This window comes from Helianthus annuus, chromosome 16 (genome assembly GCF_002127325.2).
Source record: "Helianthus annuus cultivar XRQ/B chromosome 16, HanXRQr2.0-SUNRISE, whole genome shotgun sequence".
NCBI classification, from domain to species: domain Eukaryota; kingdom Viridiplantae; phylum Streptophyta; class Magnoliopsida; order Asterales; family Asteraceae; genus Helianthus; species Helianthus annuus.
In genome coordinates this window covers 149,371,510-149,396,825 of record NC_035448.2, presented here as the reverse complement: position 1 = coordinate 149,396,825, position 25,316 = coordinate 149,371,510, and the positions used below count along the sequence as shown (strand labels likewise).

Below are 25,316 nucleotides of genomic sequence, written 5' to 3'. Positions count from 1 at the left end.
TGTGCATAATCTGTAATGTATATGCTATGAAACCTGTTTTGATAATCATAAAACATGATAATAAGTATGCAAACTTGTTTGCGCTCGTTTGAATCGACCATTTGCTATATTGACCCGGTTCGGAGCCGAATGTCGCAAAAGTTTGACTTTTGCTTTGACTTCAGTTCTGACCCGTTTTAGTGAGGTATAGATATGCCTTAGGACTCTCATAGGACCAGGTTACATGATGGTATAGACCTCTGTGATCGGTTCATGAATTGTCCGAGTCTTTTGCGCATTTCCGTTAATCGCCTAAAAGTTGACCGTAACGGCCTTTTAAAAATAAGACGAGTATTTCGGACACGTGAACGGACCATAACCTTGCTTACTAAATTATAAGCATGTCCTTAAAGTTTCACGTCAATCCGAGGTCTAGAATGAGAGTTATGCTAAAAAGCGCAATTAAAGTAAACTTTTGTAATTAACGACGCAATTAGCATAACGCCTATCTAAACCAAGATTTCGTCACCAAAAATTTTACCCACTGTATTAAAATAATATTTTGGGAATTTTAAAGATTTTTAATAATTTTTACCTTGCTCATAACCTGCGGTTATGGCTACGGTTCGGTAAATACCGAATATGCCCTTTTCGGCCAAAACTTGAGTTCTACAAGGTCTTTTGACCCGATTCCAGTTGCTACTGATTTTAAATAATAAATAAAGTATTTTATAAACTGTTCGGGAAACTCAGATTTCCTGTAGAACTCGAAAAGCTCTTTAAAAGTCTTTAAAATGACCGGAAACCCCTACGGGGCATAATATTAACTTAAACTCGTTACGGGCATCACGGAAGGTATCCTACTGATACCACAACCTCTTTAAGGCATATTGACTTAGGAAATAAGCGTAAGACTCTCATGGTTAACCGTTTCGCCTATTGCGCGCACGGTTCGGCTTATGAAACTAGTTTTCATAAATTAGCCGATACGGGTCAAAGTATATTATTCGGACCCCAAAATCCAGAGTGTGAACCTTAGACCTATATAAAACAAGTCTCTGAACTTGTTGGGTCAGAATCACACTCCATTCTCGGTTTTCGCCTTTTCGCGCGATTAAACCGTATTCACATATCGGAACCAACCGGTTTAGGCTACGGCCATTATAAAGACTCGTTAGGATTCTAAGAGGTTAATTAAAACCTTTGTTCCAGCTTAGGAGCCCAGTAAAAGCTATCGGTGATTTAATCAAATTAAGGAAATATACTTGCAAAGGTAAATACTTTAACTTATTTCCCCTATATGGGCTTGGGTTACGGTATGTTAATACCGCTTGATTGAGCATTGTATTTTTCCATCGCTTAGGTGGTTAATTAAATAATATGATCGGCTCATTTAAACAGTTTTGTTTCTTAAAAGCCTTTCGGGGGTTTAATGACCGTTGTCCCGGATATCCTTGGCATCATTTTACGAAATGGCCACGACCATCGACATCCCGGTGTAGGCGTACACCCGGTATATATTGTCGACATTAAATTAAAAGACGTAGCCGTTGGTTTTTATACTACGGTTTTACGCAATGTGGTGTGTCTATAAATCTTTAACCCGGCACGACCCGGGCTACTGAACGCATAAAAGAACATGTAATACGTTCACAAGATTTTAATAATTTTCCCAAGTTATAAAAGAGTTTGTGCCTTGTGCATTCAAATCAATTTTAAATAAACATTTTCAAATGTGTCAGTTGAATGTATTTACCAGTGTAAACTGACGTATTTTCCCCAAAAGATTAAGTGCAGGTACTATACGAAATTGGCTGGTATTAGCTTCCTAAGCATCACGAATAGTCTCGCAAACTCGATGCCGTATCTGAATGAACAATATTTTATTTATTTTGATCCGCTGTGGATATATTCGACTTCTGTAATACATTTGATATTACAACCAGAGGTTGAAGTACATATTTATCTTTAAGCTTCCGCTGTGCATTTATATAATTGTGTGGTTTGACTATATTGTTGCCAACATCGTCACGGTAATCCCCCACTGGGCCCACCGGTGAGACACGTGGAAATCGGGGTGTGACAGGTTGGTATCAGAGCCGACATTGAGTGAATTAAACACTATCCTAATGTGTTTAATCTGAATGACACAATTGCACATACTTGAGTCTAGACAAGAACTTAAGACAAAATCGAATTGTTATTCCAATTTTGTCTTTTTCTTTTATTATTGGTATTTAAAGTTTTATAAAGCAGGAAAAATGCCGCCCGTAATATTCCGAGGAAGAGGAAGGGGAAGAAGAGGCAGAGGAGATATCGTGACACATCACGATCACGAAGCTGGACCGTCAGGTACAAGACCTCCTTCAATGACAAGGAGCGAAGAACCACAACGACGAAGAGATCTTTACGAACCCGCGAGGCATTCCACCTCGCACAGCTCGACGCCATCATACCGGCACTCCTTTGGGCCAAACTCAGAAAATGATCCCAACAACCCACAACCTTCCTTCATACCTCTACAACGTTCGGTATCGCATCGAAATTACGACGACCCTACTCCATACTTCATAGGTCAGTTTAATCCAGCTGACTACATATAGGAACCTTCAGGCTTTGTTCCATTAGGGCCACAAGATCACTTCTCCGAAGATCATATGGATGAAGATACTGATCCAACTGAACCTGCTCGTGGTACGCCCACACATCCGATAGAAGTCTCTGATGGGTCATCCTTCCATGGCACACCCTATCAGGGACCAGACAGTTTCCAAGCGTTGTTTGACCGACATGAGTGGTACTACACGCCACCTCAACAGACATCACAACAACCGCGACATCCACAGGATCCCTCTGAGGATTCACGCTTTGAGGCAGTTACGCCACCACCTCCGCCACCGGCGCAACCAGTAATGCCTGATCCGCCAAGGCGTAGGAGGACAAATGCTCGTATGTCCACACGAGGAGGAGGGGGTATCCACTTCAGCACCCCTCGACACTCTAGTAGTAGCCACTATCCGCCACTACAAGAAGAAGGACCTTCAAGTCCTATACAAGAGGCGAACTCCGCACCAGCTGCACCAAATTCGCCACCATTTGGGTACGACCAACCCATACCTGCTTACACGGGTCCAACGGCTTACAACCCGTTCGAACCGTCTCAGGCACATTACAACTATAATTATGAGCGCGACCCATATGTGGTGTCGGCTAGATATAATGCGCGCTACCCCGACGGAGCTCATGGGAACATGGGACCACCGGACTACTCAGCTCATGGGTATCCAATACCTCCCAGACCCCCAGTTCCGCAACAAGCGCCACAACCACGTTTCTCTCCTCCTGAACAGGAAGAGATACTCCATCGACTAGATCGTGTGGAAAGAGAATTCGAGGAAGAGAAAAAGAGCCACCGAGGATTTCTCAAAGGCTTGGCGAACCTACTAAAGGGCAAAAAGAAGAAACGTGACCACTAGCCCTTAATAAATTGTACTAATGTAATTTCTACTTTGAAATAAGTCCCTGCGTGGACACTTATCATATTTCAGTCCCTACGTGGACTTATCTTTTAGTCCTTGCATGGACACTTATTTTATGTTAGTCCCTGCGTGGACTTGTCACTTATTTTAAACCTCTATAGAGGTATGTACTATTTGAAAGACCCATTTAGGGCAATATGTGATTGTATTTGAGGTTATGGAATGTATGTTATGAGTTTTGTTTTAATATGTATGAAATAAATCAAAACCATTCCTTTTAAATTGATCTGCCTAAATAAAGAATCTTAAGAGTGAAACCTAGCCTGGTGTCTTGTAAGATCCGGCCAAGATGGTAAGACTTAGTTAAAAGATTCAGATTCCCTGTTAACCTCTGCAAGCATGTTGACGATCATGGCGGATGTGATTCGTTAAAATCACACAAGTCATTCTTATGCAATAATCCTTTAGAGGATTTTAAAGACCCAACTAAATGATTTATAAATCTTGGGCAAAAATCATCAATGAAGATGATCATTTATAAAAACATCCATTAGCGATGTAGGGCCTACGGGCCAACCTTATTTAAAACATCATTAGTGATGTAGTGCCTACGGGCCAACCTTATTTAGAACATCCATTTGAGATGTAGTGCCTACGGGCCTATCTTATTAAAACATCCATTAGAGGTGTAATGCCTATGGGCCGTAATAATTGTCTTACAAAGACAAAAGACAGTGGTGGTCTATGACTCCCTGCCAGAACGGGGTAAGAGAACTACGGTTCAAACCTCTATGCCTTTGATTCTCTGAAATCTCGGCTAATATTATAAAACATCCTCGTAATTAGGCTTTATGCCGCCAATATTATTGTTATAGCTAAAATAGGATGTATTCAAATCCTAAGATTTAATGACTAATAAGTTAACCACTTATGGTCTCTGTTACCATGGTTGACAAATTGTCATAAAAGACAATTATATAATAATCTCCTGAATAAAATTTTGTTATCTTCTGTAACAGATTCAAGTTACAATGGTGGATCCCAATGGAGAGAATAGCCATACTAATGATGATGACTACGACAATGCGCCAGTGCATCTGACAGGCGCACAGCTAAAGGCTCTGATTGACAATGCTGTTCAGGCAGCTCTTGATCGTCAATACACTGAGTCTCGTAGCAGATCTGTAACAAAACCACCCTCCAAACCAAAGACACACTCCAAACCACCCTCTCAACCCAAGAAAGATGACGACAACCACTCGTCAGCTGAAAATAGTATTCGTCGTGAACGAGAGTACACTGATGCATCTGGTGCCAAGGGTTGCACCTACAAGTATTTTGTATCTTGTAAGCCCCGGGAATTTACGGGGGAGAAAGGTGCTGTTGATTGTATCACCTGGCTAGATGAGATGGACACTATTGTGGACATCAGTGGGTGCGCAGAGAAGGATGTGGTGAAGTTTGTGTCCCAGTCATTTAAGGGCGAGGCCCTGGCATGGTGGAGGGCGTTGGTGCAGGCATCGGGTAAGTCTGCTTTATACAAGATGACATGGGAGGAATTTATTGCTCTCATTAAGGAAAACTACTGCCCTCAGCATGAGGTTGAGAAGATCGAGGCTGACTTTGTGTCACTGGTGATGACGAACCTGGACTGCCAGGCTTATTTGACGAGCTTCAATACGATGTCTCGCCTGGTTCCGTACCTTGTGACACCAGAGTCTAGAAGAATCGCCCGTTTCATTGGGGGATTGGAGCCTGCGATAAAGGCGAGTGTAAAGGCCTCCCGGCCGACGACCTTCAGGTCAGTTACTGACCTCTCCTTGTCTCTCACTTTAGACGCAGTCCGTTTGAGGACCCTAAGGAGCAAGGAGGCTGAGAAGAGGAAACGTGAGGATGATACCTCACGAAGGTCAGGGAAGAAGCACCGTGGAAACGGTGAAGGCAAAAGAGGGTCGGAGGCGAAGAAAGATGGGCAAGCTGGTGAAAGGCCCAACTGCAAAATCTGCAAGAAACCCCACTCTGGGAAGTGCAGGTTTGCATCAAATTCACAGTCACAACCAAAGACTCCTTCCTGTGGACTGTGCAAGTCCAAGGATCATAAGACTGTGGAATGCAAGAAGATCAAGGATGCAACCTGCTATGGTTGTAATGAAAAGGGGCATATCAAGAGCAACTGCCCTAAGAACGCCAAAAAGGCGGAGGAGACCAAGAAGTCAAATGCGAGAGTTTTTCGCATGGATGCAAAGGAGGCAGTTCAGGACGACAATGTGCTTACAGGTACTTTTCTCGTAAATAATATATTTGCAAGAGTACTATTCGATTCTGGCGCCGATAAATCCTTTGTAGACCAGAAATTTTGCCAACTGTTAAGTATGCCGATCAAAACCCTAGATATGAAATACGAGGTAGAGTTAGCAGACGGCACGTTAGAAACCGTCTCCACTGTGCTAGAGGGATGTGAAATGTCCATTAAGAACCATTCTTTTCCCCTATCTCTACTTCCCTTCAAACTAGCAGGTTTCGACATTGTTCTAGGCATGGACTGTTATCCCGTAATCAGGCCCAAATCATTTGCGGCAAAAGGCATATAGTGTTAAAAACTCCGAATGGTGAATCGCTTACCATTCGAGGAGATACACAGTACGGATTGCCCGAAGATGTATCTATGCTCAAAGCTTCTAGGTGTTTGAACAGAGGCTGCGTAATTTACATGGCTCAGGTGATAATAGAAGAACCTAAGCCGAAGATCGAAGATCTTCCTGTCATTTCTGAATACCCAGAGGTTTTTCCTGAAGAACTACCTGGTTTGCCACCAGATAGACAAGTGGAGTTCAGAATAGACATCATTCCTGGAGCAGCTCCGATAGCAAGAGCACCTTACAGGCTGGCTCCAACGGAAATGAAGGAACTGAGGACCCAGTTGGACGAACTGCTGGCGAAAGGTTTTATCAGACCTAGTTCATCTCCCTGGGGAGCACTAGTCCGATTTGTAAAGAAGAAGGACGGATCGATGCGGTTGTGCATCGACTATCGAGAGCTAAATAAAGTTACCATAAAGAATAGATATCCTTTGCCGAGGATCGATGATCTGTTCGATCAGCTGCAAGGAGCGAGCTATTTCTCTAAGATCGACTTGAGGTCGGGCTATCATCAGCTAAGGGTCAGAGATGAAGATGTACATAAGACTGCATTTAGGACTCGCTATGGTCATTACGAGTTCCTAGTGATGCCTATTGGGCTCACAAATGCACCGGCTGCGTTCATGGATCTCATGAATCGCGTCTGCAAGCCGTATTTGGACAAATTTGTCATAATCTTCATCGACGATATCCTTATATATTCCAAAAGCCAAGCTGACCACGAGAAGCACCTCCGTTGCATTCTCAAATTACTACAGCGTGAGAAACTCTACGCCAAATTCTCGAAATGCGAATTTTGGCTACGAGAGGTTCAGTTTTTAGGTCACGTTGTAAGTGAGCGTGGTATCCAAGTGGACCCCGCGAAGGTAGAGGCAGTCATGAACTGGGAAGAGCCAAAGACGCCTACCGAAATTCTTAGTTTCCTGGGGTTAGCAGGATACTACAGGAGATTTATTGAGAATTTTTCAAGGATTGCTGCGCCCCTGACTTCCTTAACCAAGAAGAAAGAAAAATTTATTTGGGGCCCAAAGCAGCAAGAGTCCTTCGAAATTCTGAAGCAGAAGCTAAGCAACGCACCTGTGTTGACACTACCTGAAGGTACAGACGAATTCGTAGTTTACTGCGATGCATCACACACAGGCATGGGGTGTGTGCTTATGCAGAAGGGCAAGGTGATTGCCTATGCTTCAAGGCAATTAAAGGTGCACGAAAAGAATTACACCACCCACGACTTGGAGTTGGGTGCCGTTGTATTTGCACTGAAATTGTGGAGGCATTACCTTTATGGTATTAAATTTGTGATTTATTCTGATCATAAAAGCCTCCAGCACCTGTTCAATCAGAAAGAGTTGAACATGAGGCAGCGCCGTTGGATGGAAACCTTGAATGACTATGATTGCGAGATCAGGTACCATCCCGGCAAAGCGAATGTAGTCGCTGATGCCTTAAGCAGGAAAGAAAGGGTAAAACCTATTCGAATCACTGCCAAGAGCATTGAGGTCAAGAACAATTTAATTGAAAGGATTTTAGCTGCACAGCGAGAGGCTGTGTTGGAAGCTAATTATCCTAATGAAAAGTTAGGAGTAACTAAGGAGCAGTTGACTCTTAGCAAGGATGGAATCCTTAGATTAAACGGACGAATATGGGTTCCGATTTATGGAGGACTACGAGATATTATCCTCCAGGAGGCCCATAGTTCCAAATATTCTGTCCATCCTGGTGCAGACAAGATGTATCATGATTTGAAGGCAAACTATTGGTGGATAGGCTTGAAAAAGTCTGTGGCCGCCCACGTAGCAAAGTGCTTGACTTGTGCTCAAGTCAAAGCCGAGCACCAAAAGCCGTCTGGCCTGCTACAACAGCCTGAGCTTCCCGAGTGGAAGTGGGAATGTGTAACTATGGATTTCATAACCAAGTTACCCAAAACCAGGAAAGGAAACGATACAATATGGGTCATAGTCGATAGGCTGACTAAATCAGCTCATTTTCTACCCATCAAGGAGACGTATAGCTCCGATATGTTAGCCCAACTTTATGTTGATAAGATTGTAGCCTTACACGGCATACCTGTGACTATTATCTCCGACAGGGATACCAGGTACACGTCTCATTTCTGGAAGAGTTTCCAGCAATCTTTGGGCACGCGTTTAAACTTCAGTACGGCTTACCATCCACAGACGGACGGTCAGAGTGAGCGTACTATCCAAACGCTAGAAGACATGCTTCGTGCATGTGCAATCGATTTAGGTGGTAACTGGGATAAGAATCTACCCCTAGTCGAATTCTCCTACAATAATAGCTACCATACCAGCATAAAGGCTGCGCCTTTCGAGGCATTATACGGTAGGAAATGTAGATCGCCTGTTTGTTGGGCGGAAGTAGGAGAGGTCCAATTATCAGGACCAGAGATTGTTTTCCAGACAACGGACAAGATTGTCCAGATTCGGGAACGTCTCAAGGCTGCCAGAGATAGGCAGAAGAGCTACGCTGATCCAAAGCGTAAGGATTTTCACTTCGAAGTGGGTGAAAAAGTGTTGCTTAAGGTGTCACCCTGGAAGGGAGTGATGCGTTTCGGCAAGAAAGGCAAACTGAGTCCGAGATACATAGGACCTTTTGAGGTCATTGAACGTGTCGGATCAGTCGCCTATAAGTTGAACTTGCCTGAAGAGCTTAATGGAATTCACGATGTGTTCCACATCTGCAATCTCAAGAAGTGCTTCGCCGATGAATCATTGGTGATCCCACACACAGATGTGCATATAGATGAGAGCTTAAAGTTCGTAGAAAAGCCTTTGTCGATTGAAGATCGGCAGGTGAAGAAGCTTCGAAGAAAGCACGTACCGATTGTAAAGGTCAAATGGGATGCTCGTAGAGGTCCCGAATATACGTGGGAAGTCGAAGACACAATGAAAGAAAAGTACCCCTATTTATTTGAGTAAATCTTGGGTCGAGATTTATTTTAAGGGGGTGAGGATGTAACACCTCGAATTTTTGTGTCCAATAATGTGTTAACACGTGTCATTTGTTTACACGTGGCATTGATATTAAATAAAGGACTAATATTGACAAAACTTGAAAGTATATAAATTCGAGGGTTATAAATGTCAACAAAGGGTAAATATACTGTATGGTAACCCTAAATGGTTCTTGTACCTTCAAACGAATAAATCACGGATCGTACGGAAGCGAAACGCGGAAGAAAGTGAGAGATTACAAGCTACAGGGGTTAACTGTGTCAACATGTTTAATTATACCTCTAAGTGACCCTTTAACGCTCCCGAGGCTTTGTAACAGTATTATACGCTCACTAGAACATACTGTGTAAATTTCGCGAAGTTCCGTTTTAAAACGAGAAAGTTATGATCGAATTCGTATAAGAAGGGTTAAAAGCGTCAACAGTGAAAGTTAAGGCTTTCCGAATAATTAATAAACAAACCGGGGATTGAATAACGCGGGTAAATAACACGAGGTCCTTAGTCGTAATTAACCGAGGGCCAAACCGCAAAGTTACCCCTTCAAACCCGAAAGGTCAGGTAAATCATTACGAAAGATTTCGTTATTAATTATCAGGATTTCGTAATCATTACAAAAGATTTTAAAAAACCTGAAATTTTAACCTCTCGCGACCCGCGTGATGATTTTGGCCTAAGTTGAGGCGGGCCGCGAGCCACCTAAGATACGCGCCTGATATTTGAATCTCAGGCGACCCGCATTAAACATGCAAGGAACTCCCATGCGGGCCGCGTGGGACGCCCAGATGCAGAATGTTTGGACAGACTTGCCTTTTGAACTTGTGAATGATCATTTGGACAATTAGTGCAGCATGGGTGCCCCCTACTCGACCCATAACCCTCTAGGACACATGCCAACCATCCATGATCAGTTGTAGGGTGTTGTGTGATGATCTTGGACCTTGACTTTGGCTATAAATAGCATACTTGTGTTCATAACCTTCATCACAACACAACAACACTTCTCTGGTCATTCTAAAGGCTCTCAAGTGTTCCTCATTGCTCTCTAAGCAAGTCCTAACTTCTGTAAGTTCATAAGATCCTTTGTAGTTCAATTTATGCTTAGAAAATCACTAGAAACCAAACCGTCGTAAATACGGTTTGACTTTAAAATAAATCCGTGATGGTTCAGTCTTATGACGAATCAAAGGTAGTTATGAGTTGGTATTAATGTGGGTAATAAACCCCTAAAAGGGTTCCCTCTGATCACCACTCTAACTATGTCAAATATCGAGTCAAACGCGCACTTAAAAAGTCAACAGAAAGTCGTTTTGCCATTTTGTGCATAATCTGTAATGTATATGCTATGAAACCTGTTTTGATAATCATAAAACATGATAATAAGTATGCAAACTTGTTTGCGCTCGTTTGAATCGACCATTTGCTATATTGACCCGATTCGGAGCCGAATGTCGCAAAAGTTTGACTTTTGCTTTGACTTCAGTTCTAACCCGTTTTAGTGAGGTATAGATATGCCTTAGGACTCTCATAGTACCAGGTTACATGATGGTATAGACCTCTGTGATCGGTTCATGAATTGTCCGAGTCTTTTGCGCATTTCCGTTAATCGCCTAAAAGTTGACCGTAACGGCCTTTTAAAAATAAGACGAGTATTTCGGACACGTGAACGGACCATAACCTTGCTTACTAAATTATAAGCATGTCCTTAAAGTTTCACGTCAATCCGAGGTCTAGAATGAGAGTTATGCTAAAAAGCGCAATTAAAGTAAACTTTTGTAATTAACGACGCAATTAGCATAACGCCTATCTAAACCAAGATTTCGTCACCAAAACTTTTACCCACTGTATTAAAATAATATTTTGAGAATTTTAAAGATTTTTAATAATTTTTACCTTGCTCATAACCTGCGGTTATGGCTACGGTTCGGTAAATACCGAATATGCCCTTTTCGGCCAAAACTTGAGTTCTACAAGGTCTTTTGACCCGATTCCAGTTGCTACTGATTTTAAATAATAAATAAAGTATTTTAGACTTTATAAACTGTTCGGGAAACTCAGATTTCCTGTAGAACTCGAAAAGCTCTTTAAAAGTCTTTAAAATGACCGGAAACCCCTACGGGGCATAATATTAACTTAAACTCGTTACGGGCATCACGGAAGGTATCCTACTCTTTAAGGCATATTGACTTAGGAAATAAGCGTAAGACTCTCATGGTTAACCGTTTCGCCTATTGCGCGCACGGTTCGGCTTATGAAACTAGTTTTCATAAATTAGCCGATACGGGTCAAAGTATATTATTCGGACCCCAAAATCCAGAGTGTGAACCTTAGACCTATATAAAACAAGTCTCTGAACTTGTTGGGTCAGAATCACACTCCATTCTCGGTTTTCGCCCTTTCGCGCGATTAAACAGTATTCACATATCGGAACCAACCGGTCTAGGCTACGGCCATTATAAAGACTCGTTAGGATTCTAAGAGGTTAATTAAAAACTTCGTTCTAGATTAGGAGCCCAGTAAAAGCTATCGGTGATTTAATCAAATTAAGAAAATATACTTGCAAAGGTAAATACTTTAACTTATTTCCCCTATATGGGCTTGGGTTACGATATGTTAATACCGCTTGATTGAGCATTGTATTTTTCCATCGCTTAGGTGGTTAATTAAATAATATGATCGGCTCATTTAAACAGTTTTGTTTCTTAAAAGCCTTTGGGGGGTTTAATGACCGTTGTCCCGGATATCCTTGGCATCATTTTACGAAATGGCCACGACCATCGACATCCCGGTGTAGGCGTACACCCGGTATATATTGTCGACATTAAATTAAAAGACGTAGCCGTTGGTTTTTATACTACGGTTTTACGCAATGTGGTGTGTCTATAAATCTTTAACCCGGCATGACCCGGGCTACTGAACGCATAAAAGAACATGTAATACGTTCACAAGATTTTAATAATTTTCCCAAGTTATAAAAGAGTTTGTGCCTTGTGCATTCAAATCAATTTTAAATAAACATTTTCAAATGTGTCAGTTGAATGTATTTACCAGTGTAAACTGACGTATTTTCCCCAAAAGATTAAGTGCAGGTACTATACGAAATTGGCTGGTATTAGCTTCCTAAGCATCACGAATAGTCTCGCAAACTCGATGCCGTATCTGAATGAACAATATTTTATTTTATTTTGATCCGCTGTGGATATATTCGACTTCTGTAATACATTTGATATTACAACCAGAGGTTGAAGTACATATTTATCTTTAAGCTTCCGCTGTGCATTTATATAATTGTGTGGTTTGGCTATATTGTTGCCAACATCGTCACGGTAATCCCCCACCGGGCCCACCGGTGAGACACGTGGAAATCGGGGTGTGACAGTTATGAACCTTGCTAATTAGTGCATTTATTTTGGTATCCATTAAATCGGTTAAAGAAGAGAGTGGGAACCTTGCTAATTAGTGCATTTCAATACGCCTCATTACACATGTTAATACCCATAATTATTATTGCAAATATACACTGCAAAAGAGGATCAATGACAAGCACATCTGTTAGACTTACCTTGGTGAAAGTGATACTTGTTGGTAATCTGCTATAGAACACAACGATGGTAAAGAATTTACCGATGGTTTGCCAACAAATTTACAGAGAGATTCCCGATGAAGGAGTTTGTGCCCTTAACTGCATACCAATATATTATACTATACTATATATTTAATTGCATCACAGACTACAATACACAAAAGTTCCTTCTTTTTAGCTTTACTAGATGTAAAACCCGTGTGCAAACACACGGGTAGTTTTTAGAAATTTTACATACCACATTTTATTAAACAACGATTTTTTCAGCTACAATACAAATAATAACCTATTTGACCATAGGATAGTGATAGGATAGAAAGAGGGATAAAACAACAGATCATATGCATAATGATAAAAAAATCATTCACATTATTATCACATCTATTCATCTGTCAAATCTAAAAACACAAATTAGAGTCATAAAAAATCGTTTTAATATGTTCAGATTTTGAAGCAATTAGATCTCCACAAAACAGATTCTCTGAACTACCCAAACAGAGTCTTAAGCAGACAGAAAACTCACACAAGCACTGCTTATTGATGAACTACCATTTAATTTAACAAAAGAATATACAATTAATATAAAAATAGCAAACAGACAAACTGTGATGCAACATGTTATTAACTATAATACAATTAGAAAAGTTTGTGAACAATGTTTTTATTTTTTATTTTTCTTTTGTGTTTTATTACACTTTTAACCCTCAACTTTTAGCATTAACACTCAGAATCCTTTAACCTTCCAAAGACTTTGTAATCAAGTTTTGCGTGTTTATATTTATATACGAGTTGGTATAAATTCAAACTGATTTACGTTTTGAACATATTTCTTTCGGTTGCTGTACTAAACCAAAATAGATATTGACCGAAATCCTGCCGCGTAGCGCGTGTAATCTTAATGGTTATTTACAATTTTATAATATTAATGGTGAACCTTCACAAAAGTTCCTCCCCACATTGAATTACCTTTCTTTCTTTTTAAATTTTGTTTTGTTTTTTCGTTTGGGTTCTGGTTTTATTGTTGAGTTTTCATGATTTATAAATTTAAATCGAATAACATGTGGATAATATTATTTGGACGTTAAATACATCAATATATAATACTGATGTGTTTTCTAATACCATAATTATTAGAACAGATTTTTTTGTTACATCAATAGTTCTTGCGTGAAAATTTTCATTAATTATAATTATTTTGGATGTGTCACGCTTTAAATTCGTTTATATTTGAACCGTTCGATTTTAAAAAAAACTTCGACCCAAACATAGATAAAAATAAGCATGTCACAATGATATATTCGAAACTTTACGAAACATTATATTATGTTATAAAAAAACAAAAATGAAAACGAGGTTGCTTCATATAAAAAAACGAAAGCATGAGATATCTTTAATGACATGTATGTTTGTGCTTTGGTCATTTGGTGTTTCTCCTCACCTTGAATTTTTTATTTCTTTTTTAAGTCTGATTTGCTTTTTGTATGAGTTTTCATTATTTATAAAATAGAATAACATATCGATAATATTATTTGGAAATTTAATACATCAACATATAATCCTGATATGTTTTCTAAAATCATAATTATTAGAATGTGATTTTTTTTTTGTTACAACAATAGTTAGAATTGATTTTTTTTTTTGTTACATCAATAGAATTGAATTCTTTTATTACGTTTTTTATTTACTTTTCGATGTTGATAATGTAGCCGCTGTAGTTGAACACATGTAGATATTGTTTTAGTCATATACAACTTACTTTTTGGTTAGTCTCCTTCGCTTACCGATACTAACCGAACTACTGTAGGGTCTTCGCCGCAACGCGCTAAAATGTGTTGCTTTTACTATAAAATATTACATGGAGTTGTTATTGTGCTTTATGGTTCCAAGATGATAACATACTAAAATGAGTTAATAACGATATGAGAAACAAAAAATAAACATGTTAATGATCAAACTTGGTGTATTTTTGTCATCATCGTTTAGTCATTACAAGCCTTCTTTAGTTTTTTTATTATTTAATTCAATTTCAATAGATTGATGCAAATCAAATGGGTTAATAATTAGTTGAATTAGACTGGAATGATTTATAATTTTCTAATTAGGATGTACTAATTGTAAGGATTGATTTCAATTGGTTTTAAAAGGATGCATCAGGATTCAGGAATTAAATTAAATCAAAAGGATCGTGGACTAATTTAAAAAAGAAAGGATGTGAATATGATTAAGGAAAAATTACAAGTTTTGTCCTTTATCTTTATATCACTTTTCAGGCGGTGTCCTTTTTAAAGAATGTTGACAGGCGGTGTCCTTTACTAGGTATTTTGTTGCAAGTTTAGTCCTTTATACCCAACCCAGTTAAAAAACCCTGTTAATTGTTGACAGGCGGTGTCCTTTACTAGATATTTTGTTGCAAATTTAGTCCTTTACCTAGGTATTTGGTTGCAAGTTTAGTCCTTTACACCCAACAATTAACAGGGTTTTTTAACTGGGTTGGGTGTAAAGGACTAAACTTGCAACAAAATACCTAGTAAAGGACACCGCCTGTTAACATTCTTTAAAAAGGACACCGTCTGAAAAGTGGTATAAAGATAAAGGACAAAACTTGTAATTTACGAGAACCTGGGCTTCAGTAAATTAATGGGCTACATAGTATGTTACGGGCTTCAATGAAAATATGGATTGAGATCTTGGGCTGCGGGTCGCACGGAAACCAGAGTACAAGAATCACGGAGCCGGTTGGGAATGTAATTCAGTTGTCATAATTTATTTTATGTAGTTATGGGTTGGTGGCCTAGGAATTATTATGAAGTAGTGGGAGTTCGCGTACTATGTGACGGGTATTCGAACGATATTGATTCGATTCGTTATTTTACTGACGTTTGTTATGGCAACTGAAAAAGAAAATCAAGAAAAAATAATGTTGTGATATACCCAAATAAATATCACATGTGTTTTACACCATTCAAAAATTGAGTACCAAAACCGGTTCCAATAACACCGATTTTAGTATGGACGTTGTTTTGACGGTATCAGGCCGCTTCGTCTTAGTACCGGTAATCGGTGTAGTCTACGACACAAAGAAATATATTTACTCTGAACACAAATTGTACGATACAAAAAAAAAAAAAAAAAACTTATTTAACAGTTACGTTAACTCAAAGTTATTTGATAAAACCCAAAAAATAAAGTCGTGTCTTACATTGATCGAAGACCATAAATACGAATATCCATACCGGTTGTGATGATATTTACACTAGTACCGATGTTGTTTGCTCGATATAGGTTTCGTTTGTCATGGTACCAGTAAGACCATGACACCTGATATAGTCTACGATAGAGATGAACGTAGTACCGGTACCGTACCCAGTACCATTACTGAAAATATCGATACAGTACCGAACTGGTAGTGATGCCGGTTTGTGGATCGGATGGGCAGAGTTGTCAGAGCCGAGTAATGGTGGGGATGTTTTTGGTGATGGTGTAGGGGCAGGTGGTTGTGCAAACGGTTCCGACGGGTTTGGTACCGATGTTGTTGTCAGTGTATAGGATGTCGTCAACGGTGATGCGGGATTTGTTTTTTGTGGAGGATGTGGCGGTTTCGTGGCGGGTTGGTAGTCGGACATGGAACAGTGGTGTGCTGTGATTTGGGCGACAATTTGATCAAGGTCGGCTTTGAATGCCTCTTTTTGCTCGGTGGAAAGGGAGGCCATTTGACAATTGAAGTTGCGGCGATTTAGTCGACGTTGGCGGTGACATAATTCAAGAGTTGTTTTGACATAGCTAATGTCTCATCGTGTGACGGTATTCCCTTGCAGGAAGGAAATAATGAAAGCACCATTGTTATACGTTCAATTCAAGATGAACCAATCTCGAAGATAGAAGCCTTTTCTAGTAGGCAAACACTCCCAAGAAACAAAGTATAGAAACAATCATTTTTTATACCAATTTCTAGTGAGGGCTCTAAGGAGGGGCAATGTAGGCGTCCGGCTGGGGCACGTTTCTTTTCGAGGACACAAAATTTTTAAAAATTCCCGGTTATATATAGATGTGAATAATCATCTGGTAAAATTTGGACGATTTTCTTTTGTATCTAACATATTCAAAGTGAAAAAGAAGTATAAAAATATGATAGGTTGATTATTGATTTACCGTGGTATGTAAATGAAAAATATAAGTAATAAAAATGGCATCATGTAATTAATCACATTTGAGTTATAATATCTAAATACAATAGTAAGGGGCATATATTTTTTGACTCGAATAAAGCATCTGAATTCTCAGGATTTCCTCTGCAAATAACTTAAATAACAAAGAATACAACCGGAAATGCTAACTTAACTAGAACATGGAAATCATGGAGTAACTTGATATTAAAGTAAAACTAGTGAAGGGTGGTGAACATGGGCATGCATGAGATCAGAATGCGGGCATGAGGAGAAGTGGAACGTATCAAGAGTTGTGCTCAAGATCAAATTCAATTCGATGCTAAAACTAATAGCCTATTCGTTGAAGGATCGTAAATAACAAGTGTATCATACAAAATTTTATATATGCATGCATACGTGCACATTTTTCCAATGCGTGTTTTTTAGGTGTATTGTCCAAACATAATTATATTTTAATGGATGTACATAGAGAGATAAGTGTATATTTTTTTAATTGTTGTATTAACATGTTTCTTTTTAGATGCACACATATCATGCTCTTATGTAAAAAAAATATATAGATTTTACATTCATGTACATGTACGTACATATTAATATACATATAGCCTTAATATATTGATATGATTAGGTCTTTTAAAAATAATTCTTTTCACATGTGCATGCTAATATTAAAAAAACTGTTTTTCTGTACAGATTTATCATGAAAAGCTGACTAGTTCTTATATTCATGTCATGCCTTTATAAAATTTTACAAGTTAAGATTTCTTTTCAACCATCTACGCTCATGGTACATCACCGGAAAATTAATTGGCCGAAAGATTTTTAAATAAAAGTTTTTGACAACGAAGTTAGCCGGGAAAGAAATATATTGTTGCCGATTTTTGTATAAATAAAATTAATGTGATCTTACACTAATTATACGTATATTATATTATACATATATTAAAAAGGAAACGTAATGAACAGTAGTTGAAAGCTATAATCAAATATTAATTTTTAATTTTGCTTTTTTATATTATAATAATTGTTATTTTCTTTACTTTTTAAGTTTGATAAGTTTGATGTCAACCGGTACTTGTATCGAAAATACCGGTTCGTTATCGGTACATGAAGGTAAAAACCAACACCAGCCTGGTACATAAAACGCCAAAACTCAGTACTGATTGAGTTTGATAATCTTTTAGGTCGAGAAATTTGGTACTGCATCCCTAATCACGGGTACCGTAGGAACAACAACTGTATTGTACAACTTTTTTTTAGTTTCAGTGGTAGGGATGAGCTCGGTGTCAACCGACACCGAATCGGTATTGGTGCCGAAAATACCGATTACGGTATCGGTATATGAAGGTACATACCGGTAGCGAACCGGTACCAGGAACGCCAAACGTCAATGCCGAACTGGTACTTAGGATCTTTCGGTTTAGGAAATTTGGTACCGGTGCCCATTACTATTTGCTCATCTCTGACTATGGGTTTCTACCGAACAACATCATTACCATAGAACTTTTTTATTTGATTTTCTTTCGGTTATTTTTTAGTTTTTTTCTACTTTTTTTCTTATCAAAGGTTCCGTGTACAACGCCTTCATAATGATTTCAAACACATATAAACACAGACTAAATAACAAAAGAAATTCGCCGCAACACGACATACAGTTTTTATAACTAGTGTCTAATTTAAAATACAATGTCACAAAAGATGAATAATAAAATATACTAGTTGCGATATACTCGAAAATAACTGAATTAGAAAGAAAAAAAAAACAAGGTCTTTCCTAACATAAAAATTTTTTTTTCGGTCAAATGGGAAAAAAAATTAAAATCCAAAGGCCAAAAGATCAATGAAACTAAACAAAAGGACAGGAAAAAAGTACGTGGATGTTTGTTTGATGCTACAGTTTTGGGGCAAAGTAATCAGAGAAATATCCGAAGAAAGAACAGGACAGAAGAAGATTCTTTCCCCCTTTTTTCAGATGGTCTAAAAGAGGTTAATCCTCTCAGATCATCTTGAAAAAGGCGGTAAATATTATTCATACTTCTTGATTCTTTTTCTTTTCAAGAATTCATTTCATTCTTTTTACCATTTTCATTTCTTCTTCATCTTCTTGTTTACATTCAATGGTGCATTTTTATTCACCAACATTTCTTCCTGAAAAGATTTTTGAATAATATATTTTATCCGAATAAATCGAAATCCTATAGAAAGACAAACAATTGGTATATATATTGCGTTCGTGATTGCGCTTTCTACCTAACTTCTTGTAAGTTTATTGGTTCTTGGTTGTATTTAATTGATCAAATATTTAATCTTTGTAGATCCAATCTTTCCCAGATTTTTTTGGGTTAAAATTTATTATTCAGTCATGACTCAGTGTTTGATTAATCGATCATTCAGAAGAAAGTTTGTCACAAGAGAAAGCTGGCTCATTCAGATAGCTTGCGATATAGGGACGGGGTGTTGGCAGAAGAAGCTGCTGCATCCACCGTCACACGATATAATTATAAGTGCAATGGGAGGTAGATGGACGATTAATAGAATTCAATATTTTTTTTTCTTGATATGGATTCTTGTTCTAGTTCATGGGTGTTCTTCGCTTAATCTTGAAGGTAAGTTCATCTTAATTTTCGAAAAAGAATCTATATTTTTCCGTATGTTATAGAAATTGGGATTTTTGTGTTTTAATTGTATGCTTAATTGAAATTGCAGGATTGGCATTATTAGATTTTCATGCAAGAGTCTCTCATGATCCAAATGGGGCGTTTACAAGCTGGAATGTTGATGACCATGATCCGTGTTCATGGTCTCATGTTCAGTGTGTTTTTGGTCATGTTCATGTTCTGTAATTCCATCATATTCTTTAATCATTTTATATGTTTATGTTACTTATATCTTGCATTAAACATGTTTTGATGTACTTATATATTTTTCTTGAAGTGATCTTAAAGGGCAATATTTGGAAGGAGTACTTGCACCTGAGTTAGGCAATCTTACTCATCTGAGACGTCTGTAAGTGCCGATCAATCAAACAATTATATTAATATGGATTTTGAAATTTAAAAATTAAAAGTTGAGGTAAGGTTTTTTTTTATCAAATTTTATATGTTTTTGATCTATCAATTATCAGTATTCTCTCTCACAACCATTTTTCCGGAGTTATTCCTAAAGAGCTTGGTGAACTCAAGATGTTGGAGATGCTGGATTTAAGGGATAATAAATTGATTGGAAATATTCCACCAGAGATAGGAAAGTTACAGTCGCTAAATTTTTTGTAAGTGGTTTAACTTTAGATAATGCTAATCCAAATGTTCATTTTGTTTATATATTTTACTTATAAATGTCAATCAAATTGCTTTCAATTTCAAGATTGTTAGTTTATATAATTGTTTAAAAGACTGCCATAAAAGAAAAATTGGTGAAAAAAATGTTTTGAAAAGATATATTGATCAAAAATTTTTGTAAAAACAACTTCTAACTTAAAGTCAAAAGATCACAATTGTTATTTATTAAAGTCAACCTTTTCTTTTTTGTTTATAACATACCTAATTTTGCTGCATTTAGTTAAATTTTATTTTGTGGTCACGTAAATTACTTAAGTAATCTTTATTTTGGTTTGGGGAGTATTCCCATTTAATAAAAGTGGATTATGGGTTTTGTTGGATCTTCCAAGAATGCAAATTTCACTTGCCTTTCTTTAAGAGATAGATTTTTTACTTTTGAGGTTAAAGCTATTATTTCAAGACTCAAAATTAACATGGATTTTACAAAAGTGATATCAACAAGTTTTCTTTTACTGTGTATTTGCAGCCCTTTACAATATGATTTATCAAAATTTTCTTTTAAATATAACCAGTCTTTTATGAACTTGAAGTTAAGAAATGTGTTCATTTGACTTCAATTATTTGATTCTGCCAATCCCAGGCTGCTTTATAACAACAATCTTGAAGGAAACATCCCCGAAAAAGTTGAGAAAATTAATTACGACTACAAGTTGCAATTTATACCAAGCTTTACATTCTATGTTAAAGACGCAATTGGATTTCTGAACAGGAAACTTGGTGGATAGTAAGCGTTTTTTTATTATTTGCAATTTGTTTAATTTGATTGACATGTATTTTACTAGTCATAACATATTATTATTGCAGCATCTGGCAAGGCAATTTTAATCCTAATAGGAATGAAGATTCCCTTATATCCCCATTTAAAGAAACTGCCATTAGTTATCTCAAACTGTTTCAATTGTAAGAAAATACCATACTTTTTACCTCAATTGGTATTATTCTTTTATAACTTTTCTTATGTTTCTATCATGTTTCAGGTTTAGCAAGGGCATTTTAGATAGTTCTTGTGTTAATGAAGAAATTGTCCAAAATCTACACATAGATAGAAACGTTATAAACCGAAAACTAGTTGAACATCCTGCATATCTTGTGTCTAAATCTTTTACTGCCATCAGAATGAAAATCAAGAAACTCCAAGATGGTGAAGCTCCATCATCTGATGGTACTGACTCAGATTCTAGTGGTCAACTTCACGTTAATTCAGACATGTGGTTGATCATGGTTGGAGTGTGTTGTGGAGGTTTTCTTCTATTTACTGCTATAGCTATATGGTTCATGATTAGACATCCAGTTGTGAAGACTATGGCTCCATGGAAGTCAGGACTTAGTAAACAACTACAGGAAGCATTTGTTACAGGTAAATTACATTTTTATTAATTACTAATTAATTACTCATGTTTATGTTTTCTTTTCTTAATACAACATAATGGTTATAAAAGGGGGTAAGGTAAAATTACTTATTTACCCATTCGATACTTTTACATATATCTTAAAATTGTCCATTCTTTAACACAACATTGTAGTTTTTGTTACCATTTTTTAAATTTTAATTCAAAATTAAATAATTAGAACTTGTCAAACACTATTTAATATTAAACTTGAGACAACAAAATCACATCGAAATGTTATGTCTTCTAGCCTGTTTCATTGTAGCTAATTAGAGATTACAATTTTTCAATGTCACATTATCACTTTCAAATCGCACATCTTATCACCCTAATTGAAACAATTATCACAGGTGTTCAAAAGCTAGACTTGAGAGAGCTAGAAACAGCTTGTGAAGATTTTAGCAATATTATAGATACAGTTGATGGTTGTGTGCTATTTAAAGGCACATTGCCAAATGGAGTTGAAATATGTGTTGCTTCAACCACAATTACTACACTCAAAGATTGGTCAAGACGTGCAGATATCGCATTCCACAAAAAGGTTTTTGTTTTTTTCCCGAACTTATTTATACAATCAAAAATATAAATTAAGCTAAGTGATAAAGATCTATTGAGTATCAAGCTCCAAGAATTAAGATGAATAACCAGAACACTTGCAACATTTTTTTTTCTAATTTTTCATTCACAAACTATAGACCAAGACACAAGCCATTTATATAAAGGATTACAAACCTAAAACAAACAGAGAGTAAAAAAGTAAACTACTAAGCAATTAGTTAGGATTGCATGGGGAAAGTGGGTACACGACGAGAAACAACTGAACAATTAGGATAGCATGGTCACCACCACTTTGGTGGGGTGGTAGAGGCTTTGTGCCTCTTGGAGAGAGACCAGGGTTCAATTCCTGGTATGAGGTAAAATTGGTGTAATTTAGGAGTAGTGATTATGTAATCTTTGCTGTTAAAAAAATAGGATAGCATGGTGAAAGTGGGTGGGTGATGGTTATTGGCACTTTATCACTAAGTTTCTTATATTTTTGTAGATTGAAACTCTATCATGTGTGAACCACAAGAACTTTGTTAATCTTATTGGTTATTGTGAGGAGAATGAACCTTTTATTAGAATGATGGTGTTTGAGTACGCTCCAAATGGCACACTCTCAGAGCATCTACATGGTAATCTTGATATCGGATGTAGTCTTGTAGAGTAAGCAAGTGGTTGAATTCATTACTTACACATAATACTTGTTTTTTATTTATTGACAGACTATGCACTCGAGCATCTTGACTGGAGATCAAGGATAAGAATTATTATGGGAGTTGCATATTGTCTCCAGTGTATGCATGACTTGAATCCTCCAGTGGCTCACATGCATCTGGATTCGAACATGATCTATCTAACCGATGATTATGCTGCCAAAGTAAGCTACTAATCAATCTGTAATTGGAGCTAGTTTTTATTCATATATAACTTAAAAATCATTGAAACGAACGCTTATCGTCTATTCCTTTGTGTTTGTAACATTGTATAATCAATCATGAATGACAAAAAGCATACTTTCCCAGGTTGCAGATTTGAACTTCTGGAAAGAGTTTTACCCGAAAGCAAAGATGTCTGGGGCAAAGGAGTCTGTACATTCGCCAAGTATTGATAAGGAGACAGATATATGCAGCTTTGGTGTTTTATTGCTTGAAATCATATCTGGGAAGCATCAAAATTCCAATAAATTAGAGCCTCTTATAATTTGGGTAAGTAGATAAAGCCATCTTGCCAATCAAATATTATAGTTTATCATGTTGCTGAGTATTAGAAGCTTGTTTTAATTTCTGTTTCACCACAGGCTGAAGAATTTTTGAAGGAGAAAGAAAACATCAGTCATATTATTGATCCAACTTTAAAGTCTTTCGAGCAGAACGAACTTGAAATTGTGTGTGAAGTTATTCTAGAATGTATAAAAAAAGATGGTAGCCAAAGACCAAGTATAAATGAAATAATTCCAAAACTCAGGGAAGTGCTTGGGGTTTCACCTCAGCAAGCAACCCCTAGATTGTCTCCCCTATGGTGGGCTGAACTAGAGCTTTTATCTATAAAAGAAGGAACAACTTAAAAGCTAATGCCACTTGATATATTATATATTTTGATTTGATTTTTCTTTGCTTTAGAGGGTATACAAGTATAAAACATAATTTAAAACAATGCAAGACAACATAAATCTTAGAGTTAAACTCGTTTTGTTTATAACAAGGTAGGCTCAAGCTCTTAATTTGCTGGAATTTTTAGGTTTTAATTTAGGTTCTCATTATTCTCACATTCATATATCTTACTTTCACACCCTTTATCACTATATATATCTCTATATTTATCTATGTATACATGGAGAGAGATAAAAATGATGTGAATATTAACTTCCTTTAAGTTAGTTTATGGAAGTAAAATGTTTGATAAATCAGTAAAATGTCTAATCAATATAACAATAGGCATATAAAATTAGAATAGAAGAAAAATATGTATGACTTTTAAGATTTCATGTTTGTTGAGTACCTAAAAGTTGACTAACTAATAAATCATTTATCCTCCGGTCAAACTTTCTTAAAATATTAATATTATCATCACCAAAAGAGCTATATCCCTATTCCTGTGTTCTCACATGTCAAGACATTTTTTTTATCTCATGCTAATCAGAGTTTGTCATAAACAAATTCTTAAAAGTTATTAAATATTATTAAAATAATATTAAACTCGTCATTTTATGTTATTACAAAAGAATGTAATTATTTAAAAAAAAAAAAGGAATATAGAGTAACTATATGTAGTGACAATTTATGGTGCCATTTTCTATAAGAATCAAAGAGAGTTGTCTGTATCACAATTATTACTAAAATAATAAAAATTGTTGACTATAATAGCTATAATAAAAATTGCACCCATCTTTTTCAAGATTATATAATTACCCCACTTCATAGAACAAATTTCCATAAATCTTCCAACGCCAAAAAAGGCCCCCCCTCTCCCAACCCAAGTTTCCTATTCTTTGTTATTATTTATAGGTCTAGCATATTTTTTTAACCCCAACCCAAGTTTCCAGTTTCCTATTCTTTGTTATTATTTATAGGTCTAGCATATTTTTTTAATCCATATATTCGTTGGGATAAACTTAATATGATTAGTTCCTTGATTTAGTTGTCTGTCGTATGCTTTATAAAACTACTTGGATGAACTAAAATTATTTTTTTTTTAAATTAAAGATGAAAAATGCAAATTGACAAATAAAAAACTCAAATAGAAATCAAGATGTGGATTCAGGTATCCATTGAAATCAACTTATGTACGTATTTGCTATTGAAAACATGTGAGAATTGGACTAAATCTATCATTTGATAGTTTCAAACCTTATCTATGTCAAAAGTTCCTTTCAAAGAGCCAAATCATGCCCTTAATAAGTTAGAAAGGTGCGTCAAAGATGGCCATTTGTTCAAACAGTCGTCGTGAGACAATGTCCATCTTCTTTTAAGAGAGTCTGATCGGTTAAAGATTTGAGACAAATCAATCTTCTTTTATAAGATTTTTGAGTTTGTGTAGTTAACAATGAATTCAAAATTCATGTGATTAATCGCTTAGAGGTTGGAGATAAAAAAAAGGTTTATATACTTGGCATATATCATTGTAGTAGAATTTTATTATTTTTATACGGTAGGAGAGGCTACCAAAACTGGGATGTAGGTGGCAATGGGCTTTTTATCAAGACAAATTCCCTATGTACCATAAAACAACA

At 36.8% G+C, this 25,316-nt stretch overlaps 1 protein-coding gene across 1 annotated transcript; it reads left to right on the top strand.

The window, feature by feature from the left end:
* Positions 1-19,218: 19,218 nt before the first annotated feature.
* On the top strand, positions 19,219-23,651 carry LOC110917629 (protein MALE DISCOVERER 2). Its single transcript, XM_022162123.2, has 12 exons — positions 19,219-19,424; positions 19,525-19,657; positions 19,753-19,824; positions 19,943-20,086; positions 20,737-20,880; positions 20,961-21,056; positions 21,134-21,513; positions 21,895-22,085; positions 22,587-22,719; positions 22,810-22,964; positions 23,110-23,292; positions 23,385-23,651. Exons 1-12 carry the CDS (start codon positions 19,328-19,330, stop codon positions 23,649-23,651), a joined length of 1,995 nt encoding a protein of 664 aa, XP_022017815.1. The 5' UTR covers positions 19,219-19,327.
* Positions 23,652-25,316: the final 1,665 nt, after the last annotated feature.

What these genes read in the sequence shown, in the direction of transcription:
- LOC110917629 (XM_022162123.2), top strand. Translation starts at nt 19,328, where the DNA reads ATGGGAGGTAGATGGACGATTAATAGAATTCAATATTTTTTTTTCTTG. An exon ending in TTTGGTCATGTTCATGTTCT is followed by an intron (nt 19,658 to 19,752) that starts GTAATTCCATCA and finishes TTTTTCTTGAAG; the next exon opens with TGATCTTAAAGGGCAATATT. An exon ending in TATCTCAAACTGTTTCAATT is followed by an intron (nt 21,057 to 21,133) that starts GTAAGAAAATAC and finishes ATCATGTTTCAG; the next exon opens with GTTTAGCAAGGGCATTTTAG.